The 15659-nt window shown below is 43.8% G+C and overlaps 1 protein-coding gene across 3 annotated transcripts in view; it reads left to right on the top strand.

The window, feature by feature from the left end:
* Positions 1–7290: 7290 nt before the first annotated feature.
* SLC26A4 (solute carrier family 26 member 4) overlaps positions 7291–15659 on the top strand; it is a 55029-nt gene continuing 46660 nt past the window's right edge. The window contains exons 1-3 of one of the 3 annotated variants that reach the window (XM_060632265.3): positions 7291–8313; positions 9079–9245; positions 11256–11395. In XM_060632265.3, the coding sequence (XP_060488248.1) occupies positions 9082–9245; positions 11256–11395 (304 nt within the window). In that variant the 5' untranslated portion in view covers positions 7291–8313; positions 9079–9081. The other 2 variants (XM_060632266.3, XM_060632267.3) reach the window with 2 other exon arrangements.

Below are 15659 nucleotides of genomic sequence, written 5' to 3'. Positions count from 1 at the left end.
CATTGCCTGGTTGGTTTCCCTGACCTGCCTACACTTTTATATATAGTCTCTTTATTAACTCTATCATAGTGTCTTATCTTTTTCTTGCTAAGGCTCTGATTAATATCCTATGCAAATGTATATTCCATTCCTTTATACAACCATGAGCATGCTATACGCACTTTTTGAACTTTGTCTTTTTTGCATCTATAGTACATTTTGGGTTTCCTTCCATGTCCATGTATATTGACCCACTTTGTTACTATCCCATAGTATTTTATTGTCTGTGTTTATCATGCTTTAAAATATTATATCAAAAGAGAAGAGTTAAAAGCTGAAACTTAGCACAGGAACCATGAAGCCTGGGATGGGGGAAGAAGATAGGACTAGAAATTCTATATATAGGGATGAGGAGAGCTGACGTTGCCAAAGCCCTGGAGAGCTTAATTTAAGAAGGTGGAAGTTAGGGGGGGCGCCTGAGTGGGTCAGTCGGTTAAGCGTCTGACTCTTGATTTCGGCTCAGGTCATGATCTCATGATTCGTGGGATCGAGCCCTGCGGAGGACTCTGTGCAGACATCTCGGAGCCTGCTTGGAATTCTCTCTCTCCCTCTCTCTTGGCCCCTCCGCTACCAGCCCTCTTGTGCTCTCTCTTAAAATGAATGAATAAACACTAAAAAAAAAAATTTAAAAAAAAAAGGTGAAATTAAGAAGGTGGGCTTTGGAGCCAAACTGCTTAGGTTTATATATTCCAGCTCAGCCAAACTGGGTGACCTTGGACAAATTACTTAACTTTTCTGTGTGTAATTATCTATGAAATGGGAATGATAATATCCACCTCAAGGTAACCCTTACACTCAAAAGCAGTTACTTGTTAAGTCAGCTTTCAAGTCAGAACACACTGGGTAATTTTGTGCAACCAGTGGAAATGTCACCATGATTTTCCATCCTGGTCTCTCTTCCTGGTCCAGTCCTCTGTTTCTTTCTCTTCACCCTCTCTCAGCTTCCTCTCCTGTGCATTGCACCAATCTGTCCCTTTAGGGGTGATAGGCTTTCTCTCCCCGTTGACATTTAAGATTTGCTTTTTTTTTTTTTAATGTTTATTTATTTTTGAAAGAGAGACAGAGTGTAAGTGGGGGAGGGGCAGAGAGGAGAGGGAGACACAGAATCCGAAGCAGCTCCAGGCTCTGAGCTGTCAGCATAGAGCCCAATATGGGACTCAAACCCACAAACCGTGAGATCATCTGAGCTGAAGTCGGACGCTTACCGACTGAGCCACCCAGGCGCCCCTAAGATTTGCTTTTAAATGAAGAATTCATAGATTCTAGGATGGTGGTGTCACTAATTTAGAATTCAATAGAGGAGGGATAAATGATTTTAAAAAGCACCTTCTTAATAAAGCAAAGTAGCTATCAGCCAGCCAAAAAGAAAAAAGGAAAAAAGAAAGAGAAAGATAAACTGTCTCAGATGATAGGCTGTTGTTTTCCACCAAAAGCAATTGGTGTCATTGTCCAGATCAATTTCTGCTCAGCTCTGTACGAGTTACCTTAACGACTGAGGAAAACTTACTGAGCGCGAGGCACCACCAGTCCCCCAAAAATTAAGTTATTAATCGTATGTGCAATGACTAGAAACAATTGAATAAATTCTAAATATTAACTTTTCCCCCTTTATACATGCCACTTAAAACACAGCTACCAAAGAAATAAGAGTACAAACATAGCTACCAACAAAACTTTATTCAGAAAATAGTTCTCCAAAGACTACCCCCCAACCCTCACCTCCGCCTGAGTTCAAGGATTATCTGCATTTTACAGAAAAAAAGAGGCCTTTCATTCTCCTTTATGACCTCTCAAGGGTTTGGTGCTGGCCTTTTTATCTGTGCACCTCCTACCCCCTCCCTAAACGCCTGGTTTTAATTGCTCCATACCTATGGAGGGTTCCCAGTTTGCTATCTCTAGATCTGCCTTATCTCGACTTCAGCCACAATGCCTTCCTTTTCGTTTCTCAAGCACAGCGTGCTCTTTCCTGACTCAGGGTTTTTGCATTTGTGGTTCCCTTTTCCAGGAAGGCTGTCTCCTCACAATTCAGATCTCTCCACCCCATTCAAAGCAATCCTCCTGCTCTTGGTTCATTGCATTTTCCCCACCAGGAATTCCACGTGACATCATTCTGTTTATTACTCCCATAGATTTCATCATAACGGAAGATTACCTGATTTACTGATTCGCTTACAGTCACTGTCCCCCACGGGAGTCTTAAGTCCTTTGAGGGCAGGAACTTTGTCAAACCTGCTCACTGCTGTTTCCCTAACACTTAAGATGGGGTCTAATACAAGTAGGGGGTTCAATAAATACTCACTGAATGAATAAAGAAGTGTATGGATGAATGAATGAATGAATGAATGAATGAAGTACATAAACATCCAACTCATGACAACAGTGCACATCACCATTTACTTGAAACATTCCACAAGTTTCCCTTTTCTCCCTCCACTGACAAACCACAGATATGCAAGGTTAACTTTAAAAGCTAAACACATTTAGGAGCACCTGGGTGGCTCAGTTGGTTAAGCGTCTGTCTTCGGCTCATGTCATGGTCTCACCGTTTGTGGGTTCAAGCCCCATGTCAGGCTCTGTGCTGACAGCTCGGATCCTGGAGCCTGCTTTGGATTCTGTGTCTCCCGCTCATTCTGCCCCTCCCCTGCTTGTGCTCTTTCTCTCTCACAAATAAATAAACAAACAAACAAAAATTAAAAGCTAAATACATTTAAATAATAAGAAACTCAAATTGTTTTAGCTTAGAAAACTATGCTATTATTTCATGCTAGTGAGAGACAAATTTCCAAACCACATGCCAAATTTGGAGTCATATTCAAGAATGTGGTGCTTCCTCTACTGAGACATTATTGAACTATATACAAATGAATTTTTATTAACATTGAGAGTTGTTTTAAATTGGAATGCACAGCCACACAGTTTTAGAAAGAATGCTTTTTTAGCGATTTTTTTAAAGGATGGATTCTCAGTTTTTTAAGTTATTTTCATTCCTACCTGACAATTTCTCAATATTCCATCATTAAAGATCAAGCAATCAATAACTTAACAAGTATTTCTTCAGTAACTATTACATTGCCATGATTTGCCAAGGTATTGTGTAGCAATACAAAGAAGACTGGTATTATATAATCTTATTTACAGATAGGGAAAAAAAAGATAAGCAGGAAATAATCAGAAAGGTTGACAGTGATTATCTAGGTAATGAGATAAGAAGTGATCGCTATTTGCTAATTTAATGTATTTTTTAACTTGTCCACTTACAGGCATGTCTTATTTTTTAATACCACAGAATACATATAAGATATTTTTTCTGTCTTCAAAGAGCGTATCTTATATCTGGAGAGGGAAAAAAGTAACATACAGGAAACAGAGAACAATTGAATATGACATTATATGGTTACTGAAAAGAAGCCCAATCAGTTGTTCAGAAAAGGTGAGAGAAAGTTGAAGTTCTTTTTGTGTATAAAAATGGCAGAAATTTAGCGTCTATTGTCTTGAGAAAGTTAGCAAGTAAAAGGAAAATAAAAGCTCAGGATTAGAGTTGATTTTCCCAGCCAAAATGACCACTCTCCCAAGGGAGCTGATTTTTCAGAGTTTCTACTGATCATCAACACCAGCCTAAAACGTGAACAATGTTTCTGTTTGAAATATAGACAAGAGTGATTTCCAAATGCTGCCTCCAAACAGAAGTGACTCCATTCAGTTCTACCGAAAAAAATAATGAATAGGCTACACACATTACTATTCAAAGGTAGATGATGATAAACATCGGAATCTAGGTTGCTTTTGAAAACAAGAGTTTTTGGGCATTGTTTGCACATTTCCATTAGTTTGTAGTTCTTGTATTAGGGAACTTTTAAGTTGTCCGCAAAGAAGGAAGTAAAAATTTATACCACAAATCTGCCCTCTAGACCAGAGAAGAGTAAAAAAAAAAAAAAAAAGCAAAAAAAAGCCCCCCCCCCCCCAAATTGCTGTTAATTGAACTCTAGCATACCATCAGTTGGAAGATGAGTCCTGATAACATGTGGAAAATGTGCATTTTAGAATCAGTGAAATAGTGTATACATTTTGTGACCATATGATACCTGCTGCATCCCACAGATAGGAGACCTGTGTCCATGCTTCTTTATCATTATGGCCATGGCCAGCACTAATAAATGCTGAATAAATCCTTGAATGAATGCATGTGTAGATTCAATAATGGGGTTTGTCTTACACTCCAAATGCCTAAATGATAAATAAGAAATGCATTAAACTTTTTTTTGATGTTTATTTCGTTTTGAGAGAGAGAGAGAGCAGGGGAGGGGCAGAGAGAGGAATCTGAAGCAGGCTCCAGGCTATGAGCTGACAGCACAGAGCCCAACGCAGGGTTTGAACTCATGAACTGCAAGATCGTGACCTGAGCCGCAGTCGGCCGCTCAACCGACTGAGCCACCCAGGCACCCTGAAATGCGTTTTAAATCAGCATTAACGGCTAAATAAGTGCTGGAAAGTAACAATAACATTGACATTTATTTTGAAGTGACACATTATCTCTTTGGAAAGAAGTTCTAGAAACGATTAAATTCTGATAAATAAGAACCACCCACCTCTATGTGAACCAGGTGAAACTTGATTTGTAAAGCCTACATGAGTAATTTGAGGTGTTTAATGTAACAAGTAAATTGGACAGGGAGAGCAAGCTGTTATCACATCCTACTCTTCTCTGTTTTTAAAAGACAGCCAAATTCAGACCTATGAGAAATGCAATTCTCTACTTTTATAGAAATCTGTAAAGGAGAGGCTATTCTGTCCATGCACCATTTGTTTCTTCCTTAGAAAAGGGATTTAACAGAAGAAAGTAATATCTTTATCCAGGTATATGCAACACTTATTATGGTGTGATGATTATGTTTAATTTATTTTTGTTTTGTTTTTTATTTAATAATTTTTGTTTTGTTTTTTATTTATTTATAAGGGGAGGGTGGTGTAGAGGGACAGAGACAATCTTAAGCAGGCTCCACACTCAGTGCAGAGCCTGACATGGGGCTCTTGATCTCATGACCCTGGCATCATGACCTGAGCCCAAATCAAGAGTCAGACGCTTAACCTACTGAGCCACCGAGGCGCCCCTGTGTGATTATTAAACCAAATTCTTACATAGAAAGATGCAGTTCAAAGAATAAATCTCTTCTCTAAAGAAGGTTACTAAACCCTTGTCTTCTAGTGTTACTTGATAGTCTATTTTCTCCTCTGTCCTTCTGAAACCTCTACCCCACTTTGTTGTTCCTTTGAATCACTACCACCACTGCCAAAACCACCACTAAGCTCTGATACAAGTGGTCCACAGAGCTGACTGTCCCAGACTAAAAGTGTTCAAAATAGCAAGTAACTGGGAGCAGAAATTCTGGGATGCCATATGGGCTATATTTATATTTGTGTAAAATCTCCAAATTAATTCAATTAAGAATTGTGAATCATCTAGGTGAGTTACTGTGGAAACAATGATATGAGTTGATGCTTTGAAATTCTAGGCACCCTAGAAGATATTGGTGACATAGACTTAAGTCTTTAAAGAAGTTGTAGACCAGGGACGTCAGAGTGGCTCAGTGGGTTAAGCGTCTGACTTCGGTTCAGCTCATGATCTCACAGTTCATGGGTTCAAGCCCGCATCCAGCTCTGTGCTGACAGCTCAGAGCCTGGAGCCTTCTTTGGATTCTGTGTCTCCCTTGCTCTCTGCCCCTTCCCTGCTCACACTCTGTCTCTCTCTCCCTCAAAATAAATAAATAAATAAATAAATAAATAAATAAATAAATAAATAAAAGAAATGTGTTTGGGTTCTAAGTATATCTGCTTAGAAAACATTATAAAAGGCAATAATGGTTGAGGGAGGCATAGTGCTTGCCTTCAAGAAGTTTTGGCCTGAAAAAAAAAAAAAGTTTTGGTCTAGTGAGGGAGATAAGACTTGTATGAAAACAGAATTATGATACTATACTAAGGTAGATAGTGAAAGACATCTTAAGAGAAAATCAGATAAGGGGCCAAGAGAATTCAGAAAAGGGACTGGATTAATTCTGACTGAAAGCATCAAGGAATGTTCATGCAGAAGACAGTGTTTTACCTGGTGCTTAAAGCTATGTGTGAGGGTGTATAGAATGGAAACAGTCAGAATCTACTTGAAGATAAATACTTGCCTCTGTGTCAGTGTAGTTGAGTTACACATCCAATAATATGTTACTTACAGAAAATGCCTGCGCACTCTCTCTCTCTCTGTATATACACACGTATATACATATATATGGGGAGAGATTTTTAGTACATGTTTAGTATGTGTGGCAAGTTATTAATAGATGTATATTTTGAATATCATACAGAACCTAAGAGGGACAGCAAACCCTATCATAGGATGTTTAATATCCCTGGCCTCCATCCACTAAATCTCAGTAGCATGCCCCCAGGCGTGACAACAAAAATGTCTCCAGACATTGCCAAATGTTCCCTGAGGGGTAAAATAGCCCTTAGTTAAGAACCACTGTTATATACAGTTGGTCCTTGAACAACATGAGTGTTAAGTGTTTCCAGCCGCGTGGAATCAAAAATCCTCCAGTAACTTTTGATTTCTCAGAAACTTAACTGCTGACAGCCTACTCTTGATTGGAAGCCTTACCTACGGGCAACATGAATGTCTATGGACACATATTTTGTGTGATTTATGTAGTATATACTGCATTCTTACAATAAAGTAAGGTAGAGAAAAGAAAATGTTATTAGGAAAATCATAAAGAAGAGATAACACATTTACAGTACAGTACTGTACTTACGAGGAAAAAATCCACTTATAGGTAGGTGGTCCTGTGCAGTTCAAACCTCTGTTGTTCAAGGATCAACTATATAAGCAAAACCTCCCTTGCAAATGGATAGAATTCTCAAGTTCACGACCTGGATTTTTATTTTTGGTTCCCTTCTGCAATGGTTCTTACCTTTATTTTATTCTATTTTAAGTAATTTAAGTAATCTTAAGTAATTAAGTAATCTTAAATAAATCTTATTTATTTTCGGTAATCTCTACACCCAGGGTGGGACTTGAACTCAGGACCCTGAGATTCAGAGTTGCATGTTCTTCTGACTGAGCCAGCCAGGTGTCCTTTAACCTTATTTACGGGTCAAGTAAGTTTCTGAAATCTGTTGAAAGCTGTTGACTCATTCATTTATTAGGAAAAATGCACATGCTCAGACCTCGTAGGATACAATTACAGGGAATTTACACTAGGGTTCTCCCAAGAGGAGTTCTGTTTCCTGGAGCTTAAAGAATTGTCATTGTCTGTATTTTCCAGCTAGGTAGGTAACTGCAGGCTGGTGTCCAGAAGGTCCATGGTTTTGGAGTCTCTTCTGCATTTACTCCAGAATACTGATGATAGGGCGAGAATCCACCTGTTTGCTAAACTCTCCCATCTTTCATCTACACCTGCATTAGTCAGTTTTAGCAAGATTCATTCCAGCAGAAGACAGAAGCCTGCTGAGGTAGGGTAGATCCTATTCCCCTCACTTCTTTCTAGTCTCCATTCCTGTCTAGTCCAGCTGATTCCTTCCCTGATTGCCCAGATGACTGAGAAGAAAGATAGAACCGAACAGTTGACAGGGTAAGAAAGTGAGCCACCTGGACACCTGATTTTGATTGTGAAATGTAACGCACACGGGCACACACAGAGAGAAAAGAGTGTACACAATGTATCTAAAATGTATGATTAAGTTGTGAACCCTCTACAACCATCAGCCACTCACTACTTCTGAAGAAACACTTTCTAGAAATACAGAGCATTTATTAAATACAAAACTGGCCACTGCTCCTTTCCTCCTCTCCACCCCAGGGCAGTAGGAGAGCTGTGTGCCAGACTGTGGTGCTTCTTGATTCACACAACGTAGGAGCCAAGGTCAAGGCTCCCAGCAGTCCTGTTTTCCACGCAGGGCTCTGCTCTCCTGTAACAAGTTTCCCTATCCCGCCCCTGACCTCGCAGCCCGCGTTAGTAATTGGGAGGTGAGTGAGGATCCTGGTGACAACCAGTAGGATTCTTGGCCTCCCACTTCGGGAAAAGGAAAGAACAGGGCAGGAGGAGTAGCATTTCTTTCCCGGTAGGATAGATAGGTGGGGAAAGACCGCTGCCTTTGTGTTCCTCTTTTCGACTAAGGTGTCTCTGTTGCTCCATAAATAAAAAACGTCTCCCTGCCTTCTGTGAGCGCTATAAAGGCACCGGAGCGTCTGTCCCGGGGGCATTGCGGGCGGGGCACCAGCCGAAACAGGTGAGCTGGCCTGACTCGGCTCTGGCTCCACTCCCGGGAGGCAGCGCTAGCTGCGGAAGGGACTAGCGTGGGGGCACGGAGCGGGCGGGCAGGGGGCAGTACAGCCTTCTTTCTGAGAAGCTGAGAGCGAGAAGGGAGCTAGGAAAACAGGCAAGAGGTCTGCCCCACCTCCCTAAAGTTCTGCCCCCGGGAGAACGGCGACCTGCTGCTGGAATTTGCCTGCAGTGCACGCAGCCTCAGGACCCGGGGAAGGTGGCCTAGGGTTTCCACGCCCGGCCCGGGGGCCAGTGCTTCTCTCCAGGTGCGCGCCTGGGGACGTGCCCTGGGTCGGGTGCGACCAGGGAGGAGCGCTCACAGAGTCCCCTTCCAGCCCCGCACACGCTTCGGATCCAGCCCGGGTTTGGGGAGATTTCAGGACGCGGACAGCGCCCTGGCTGCCCGCGGGTGGGGACTGGGTCGGGCTCCGGAAGACCCCAAGGCCGGCCTCACTTCCTTCAGAGTCTGCGAGCCCCGGGCGGCAGGTGCAAGCGACGGGACCCGAAGGTCCTCACGTGCCCCCCTGCAGGCGGGTGGTGCGCGCCCGGGGGTGGCGGCCCGGAGCGCCCAGGACGGCAGAGCGCGGACCGGGCGCTCCGGGATCGGCTGCAACAGGTGGGGCCGGGCGACAGCTAACGGGCGGTCGCCTTTTCCAGTCCCTTCCTCTTCGCCTCCTCTCCCTCCTTCCCCGCTCCATCTCGTCCCTCCTCTTCGCCATCCGCCTCGCAGGTCATGGAAGCGCCCGGCAGCAGATTGGAGCCGCCACCGCTCCCCGAGTACAGCTGCAGCTACGTGGTGTCGCGGCCGGTCTACAGCGAGCTCGCCTTCCAGCAGCAGTACGAGCGGCGCCTGCAGGAGCGCAAGACGCTGCGGGAGAGTCTGGCCAAGGGCTGCAGGTAGCGGCCGCGGCGGGCCGGGCGTGTGGGCGCGCGGACCGGGCGTGGGATGTCGCGCAGCCCTGCCGGGTTGCCCCGGCTTCTACCGTCCGCGTTGCTGTCCTTCCTGGTCGCAGGGTGGCTCCATCATTCTCGGCCCGAATGGACCCTAGTCCCGGAAACTCCTCTCTGGGGAGAGTGTGTTCCGAGAGCTCCATCTCTCTCTCTCTCTCTCTCTCTCTCTCTCTCTCTCTCTCTCTCTCTCTCCCTCTTCTCTCTCTCTCTCTCTCTCCCTCCCTCCCTCCCTCCTCTCTTGGAGACACCTGAAGTGCGCTTGGGGGTACACAGGGTTCCTATGGTCTTCTTGTGAAGGCCAGGCTGAGAACAGTGAAGAAAGGGGCTCGATTAAAAAGAGATGATGGGTAAAGCCATCACCTGACCAGGAGTCCTTGAAAGCCCCAAGCTCCTCTAGGCAGGATGCCACTCGGAGACACGGAAGGAACCCAGGAGAGCACAGCGTGCTCCAAGTTCTTTCCTGTCAGGCAGCGGGACCCCCAGGGAGACCTCCATCACTTTCTAAACCCAAACAGGCCATCCATAATTAGATATCACCAACAAAAACTAGAACTGTCAGCTACTGCCAGATTCTCTTTCTTTTTAAAAATCTTTTATTACAGGGGTGCCTGGGTGTCTCAGTCCGTTGAGCATCCGACTTCGGCTCAGGTCATGATCTTACAGTTTGTGGGTTCGAGCCCCACATCAGGCTCTGTGCTGACAGCTTGCTCAGAGCCTGCAGCCTGCTTCAGATTCTGTGTCTCCCTCTCTCTCTCTCTGCCCCTCCCCCGCTCCTGCTCTGTCTCTCTCTGTCTCTCAAAAATAAATGTTAAAAAAATTAAAAAAAAAATTATTACAGAACATAAGCACATATAAAAGTAGACAAAGTAGTATAATGAAGCCCCCCCTTCCTTTTTTTACCCACCACCCAGCTTCAACAACCAAGCTCTATTTCCACCCACTTGTCTCCACTCCATTTTTTTTGAAGCTGATCCCACAGAGTGTATCTTTTTGTCTGTATATATTTCAGTATATATCTCTAAAGACTCTTTAGAAAAAATAACCACAATTCCCTTATCACACCTAAAAAATGATTCCTTAATATGGAGAACATCAAAATTTCCAATTGTCTCATAAATATAATTGAAATAATTTAGTTGAATGAAGAGTCTAATAATGTCCATACGCTCTTTTATTTTTTTTAATATATGAAATTTATTGTCAAATAGGTTTCCATACAATGCCCAGTGCTCATCCCAACAGGTGCCCTCCTCAACACCCATCACCCACCCTCCCCTCCCTCCCACCCCCCATCAGCTCTCAGTTTGTTCTCAGTTTTTAAGAGTCTCTTATGCTTTGGCTCTCTCCCACTCTAATCTCTCTCTCTCTTTTTTTTTTCCTTCCCCTCCCCCATGGGTTCCTGTTAAGTGTCCATACACTCTTAATATTTGTTTTCTTTTGTCTATGGCATGCTGAATTAAAAAAAAAATACTAAGTAGCGAGGTACAGCAAAATGTATACATTTATCATGTTAAGATTTTTGTATACACTGGCTCCGAGCTTGCATCGCCAAAATAAACAGAGCATGTTTGTTTTTCTTTAAAGACAAACAAGTAGTAGAAGGCGCCTGGGTTAGAAGTCTGAAAATTAATCTCCACTTAGAGACTCCACATTGATCTATCTGTGGCTGGTCTAGAAAATGGGCCCTTGTGTAGGGATATTTTCTCAGAGGATTACAAAGGTGGGAGAGGGGAGGGGACACTTAATCCTGTGTTTTCTAGCACAGTGCATTTAAAAGAGTAGATAGAGTTCTTGGCAAAAGCATGGTAAGCGCTTGAGGCTTAGTATTTTCCTTGCAAGTCTTACTCTTTTTCTAAACGGTTGTAAAGATCAGCGGGGTCCAGCTCAAACGTTGTGCTTTGCCGTTGGTAATGGCAGAGATGGGACTAGAAACTCCATTTTCTTGCCCTTTGACAGTTGTTCGAGAAAGAGAGGCCTGGCTGTGTTGAAGAATCTCTTGCCCATCCTGGACTGGCTCCCCAAGTACCGAATCAAGGAATGGCTGCTTAGTGACATCATCTCGGGAGTTAGTACTGGCCTGGTGGGCACCCTGCAAGGTAAGTGTTGGTGAATTGGCTCCCATGTGATCGAGAGTTACAGTCTCCAGCAGCAGTTCGTAACTCCCTCCTGACTCCCAGGGGTCTGTACCCAATGTTTGCTTACCCTTCGAGATCTTCGTCTTTCCTCTAGAGCCCCTTAGTGGATAGATTTGCTTCTTTTCTCCTCTTCCTTAGAGGCCTCTTCCTGGGAAACCCTGCTGCTTCTCTAGCCACATGGCTTCAACTAGAGTCCTAGCATCTAAGCAGTAGCTTCCCAATCTCTATTGACCACAACTCACAGTAAGAAATATACATTACATTGTGATCTGCACACACACATATCTCAAGTTTTGTGAAATAGTTATTTACTCCCACCACAAGTGATGTGTTCTGATAGTTTTTATTCTGTCCTGTTCTATTCTGCTTATATTTTTTAAATGATGATTGCAGTCCATTAAATTATTTTGCATCCCACACATGGGCCTTGACCTGCAATTTGAAAGTGGCTTAAGGGGGGCACCTGGGTGGCTCAGTCAGTTAAGCGTCCGGCTTCAGCTCAGCATCTCACGGTTTGTGGGTTCGACCCCTGCGTCAGGCTCTGTGCTAACAGCTCAGAGCCTGGAGTCTGCATCGGATTCTGTGTCTCCCTCTCTCTCTGGCCGTCCCCCACTTGTGCTCTTTCTCTCTTTCTCTCAAAAATAAGTAAAACATTAAACAAAATTTTTTAATGGCTTAAGGGAAAGTGAAGGAAGTGTTTTAGCCTGGAGTGTTATATATAAACATTCTTTCTGTCCTCCTTCCTTTTTTTAATCCATCACCTTATTTTAATCTCTGGCAAAATGTCTCAACAGAGGTGTTTTGTTTTGTTTTTAAACTGGCTTCATACTATATTTCCATGAACATCTTGGAAATCTGTTGCATAGTTGGTGAATAGCAGTATGGGCATTCTTCTCGGCCCCCATCCCCGTTGCCTTGCTTCTGCTATCCCCCCAACTCTACAAAGTCCTGGACCATGGAAACAGAAGTATCATTTATTTATTATAATTTTTTAGGGCACCTCATATGCTCCAGGTCCTAGGTATGCTGACATGAATGAGGTGTACCACCTGCTTTCAAGGAGCTCATGGTCCAATAGGAAAGTGGATAATAACCATTCAATAAGAGCTGTGACAAGGGCAACAAGGCCTAAGAAGTGACCATGCACAGAGGCTCACAACCCAGCCTTAGGGGATTGGGAATGGCTTCCTAGAGGTTGAGCTGTCAGAGTAGAACTTATGGGAAGGTTAAATCTGAGATTGCCGAATAATGGGAAGTAGAATGGGATAGGGATGTGTGTAGAAAGATGGCTTGAAAATGGACTATTTCAGAAGTTAGTAATAGTCGTTGAGCAATGTCATGAACCAACCTTTGCCCATAAAGCTCTCAAGATTACTCAGAGCAGGACAGGTAGATTTCCACAGAGGAGGATGTTCTGTGTCCCTCATGTGGAGCCCCGTCCTGACCAACCATGTTTTCAATCACAAAGAAGGATGGAAGAGGAGGTAGGGCTGGGCAGTACATAGTTAGGTGATGCCACGTGAGCATGTGCACTGTGGACTCTTAACAGCTGTGATGGAGCAATTCTGTGTGGCTCCTGGGGGACAGGGACCATCAAGTTAATGTTTGTGTAGCTGGTGCCTGGCACGGAGGCTGGCACAAAATAGATGGCAACATTTGGTAAAGGAGGACTGAATTGCATTTCTGATAATGAATCATCTTTATATACAAAAAATGGTATTTCAACTTCCATATCTCCCAAATTTTCATAGATAAGTATCTTGTAAGAATTAACCCTACTTTTAATTTTGTCTATCAAGTACCAGACACTAGGCTGGCTTTGGCCAATTATCTTATTTAATCCTCACAAAAACTATTAACTCCTTTTCCATAGATGAGAAATCCATTAAATCTTTTTTATTTTTATAAAATTATCATAGTAAGGTGAGATTTTTGGGAGGCTAACCTGGTTCATTCATGCATTCATTCATCCTTCACTTAATGACATTTAAAAACCAATTCCGGATGCCAGGTGTTCAGCCATGAGGATTAAATGGTTTATTGACAGGCACAGATACTGACTTCATGGAGTTCCTTTTGAATGTAGACAGAGGGATTAATTAAATAAATAAAAAGATAAAAAGAAAAGTAATTACAGATTGCGATAGATTTAATCCATTGTGTTGGACTCTGTAATATGGATTACTTTGAAGAGGGAGTGTTTATTTCTTTATTTTGAGAGAGAGAGAGAACAAGTGGAGAAGAGGGACAGAGGGAGAGAGAGAATCTTAAGCATGCTCCCCACTCAGACGCGGGGCCTGATCCCATGACCCTGAGATTCTGACCTGAGCTGAAATCAAGAGTTGGATACTCTACCAACTCAGCCACCCAGGCACCGTTGGAGTGTTTGTTTTAGATAGAATGGTCAAGGAAGTCCTTACTGATTAGGTGAAATTCAGTCAGAGACCCAGAGGATGAAGACACTGCCATGACAAGAGCAGAAGGGGGAGTTTACCAAACAAAGGCCCAAGGCCAAAAGGAGTTCAGTATTTTCAAGAATTCTAGTGTGGGTGGGTGCCGTGAGGGGTGGCGGCTGGTGAACTGAATGAGATAAGGTTGGGCAGGGCTGGGATTAGGATGAGACAGTGAGGCACTGACTCTCAGAAGACTTCCTTAAGTATTGTGCCTCAGGCACCTGGCTTGCCTCACCCCTCCCAGCCTGGAGGACAGGTGTGTCAGCTGGAACCAGATCGGCAGGAGATGGAGAGATCCACACAGATTTGAAATATATTTTGGAGCAGCAGTCGCTGATGTCTACTGATGGATTTAGTGTGATGAAAATCACAGGTGGCTCCAAGGTTGTTGGCTTGAGCAACTGGGTAGATGGTTATGTCACTTATTACAATGGCAAAGGCTGGCTGAGGAGCAGTTTGGGATGGAAAGTGAAGAGTGTCCTTTTGGACATGCTAAGTTTGGGATGTAGGTGAGATCTCTAAGTGGAAATGCTAAATATTGAGTTGGAGCTACTTCAAGTGTGAAGAGCAGAGGAGACGTCTGAGCTAGACAGAAAAATCAGGAAAGCATCGCTGTAGAGGTGATCTTTAAAATAGAGGCGGGGCACCTGGGTGGCTCAGTGGGTTTAACCTCCATCCCTTAATTTCTTGATTTCAGTTTGGGTCATGGTCTCACGGTTTGTGGGGTTCAGGCTCTGTGCTGACTGCTGCAGGGGTGGGGAGCCTGCTTGGGATTCTCTCTCTCTCTCTCTCTCTCTCTCTCTGCCTCTCTCTCTCTCTCTCTCTCAAAATAAATAGATAAATCAACTTTAAAAAAATATAAAAGAGTGGGAATGCCTGAGACAACCCAGGCAGAAGGGGCAGATGGAAGAGAAGATGGCTGGACCATCCAGAGGTCAGAAAGATAAGGGGGGTGGGGCCGCAAGGAAACATAAGGAGGCTCAGGAGGTTGGAGAGAAAGAATTGGAGAGATGTGGGGTCAGAAGCCAAGAGGGGAGGTTGTTTTTAAAAGGACAGAGGGGCAGGGGCACCTGGGTGGCTCAGTCAGTTGAGCGTCCAACTTCGGCTCAGGTCATGATCTCATGATTCGTGGGTTCGAGCCCCACATCGGGCTCTGTGCTGACAGCCCGGAGCCTGGAGCCTGCTTCGGATTCTGTGTCTCCCTCTCTCTCTGCCCTTCCCCCACTTGTGCTCTGTCTTTCTCTGTCTCTCAAAAATGAATAAACGTTAAAAAAAAAAAAAAAGGACAGAGGGACAATAGTGTCAAATACTCTTCAGGGGAGAGCTTAAAGGTGGGACAAAGGCAATGCTTTTAAGAAGGTTTGCTGTGACCTAGAGTAGAAAAATAGCTGCAACTCTAGAGAGGTAAAGAGATGGAGGTAGAATGAGGGAAGATTTCATTTTCTTTTCCTTGAAGAGATACTAGAACATATTTGGGAACTAGTGGGAATATCCTTGTAGAGAAAGGCATTGATGGCCCAACAGGTGGAGGAGAAACTGAAAGTGGTGAGAAGGGGTGAATGTGAATGGGGCTCAAGGACAGAAGTAGGAGGGTTGCTCCTTAAAGACAAGGGGGAGATCTCTTCCATTTTTAAAGGAAGAAAGAAAAAATGGTGCAAGTATAGAGGGGTTTGAAATTATGGTGAAAAGCAAATTCAGAGCATCTCTTTACGGATTCTGTGTTTTGGGTGGAGTCTGAGATTCATGTCTGAACCATGTCTGTGTGCAGAAGG

Source organism: Panthera onca, chromosome A2 (genome assembly GCF_046562875.1).
Source record: "Panthera onca isolate mPanOnc1 chromosome A2, mPanOnc1 haplotype 2, whole genome shotgun sequence".
Taxonomy (NCBI): Eukaryota; Metazoa; Chordata; class Mammalia; order Carnivora; family Felidae; genus Panthera; species Panthera onca.
Note: the sequence above shows the minus strand (reverse complement) of the source record. Positions and strands in the feature narration are given on the sequence as shown.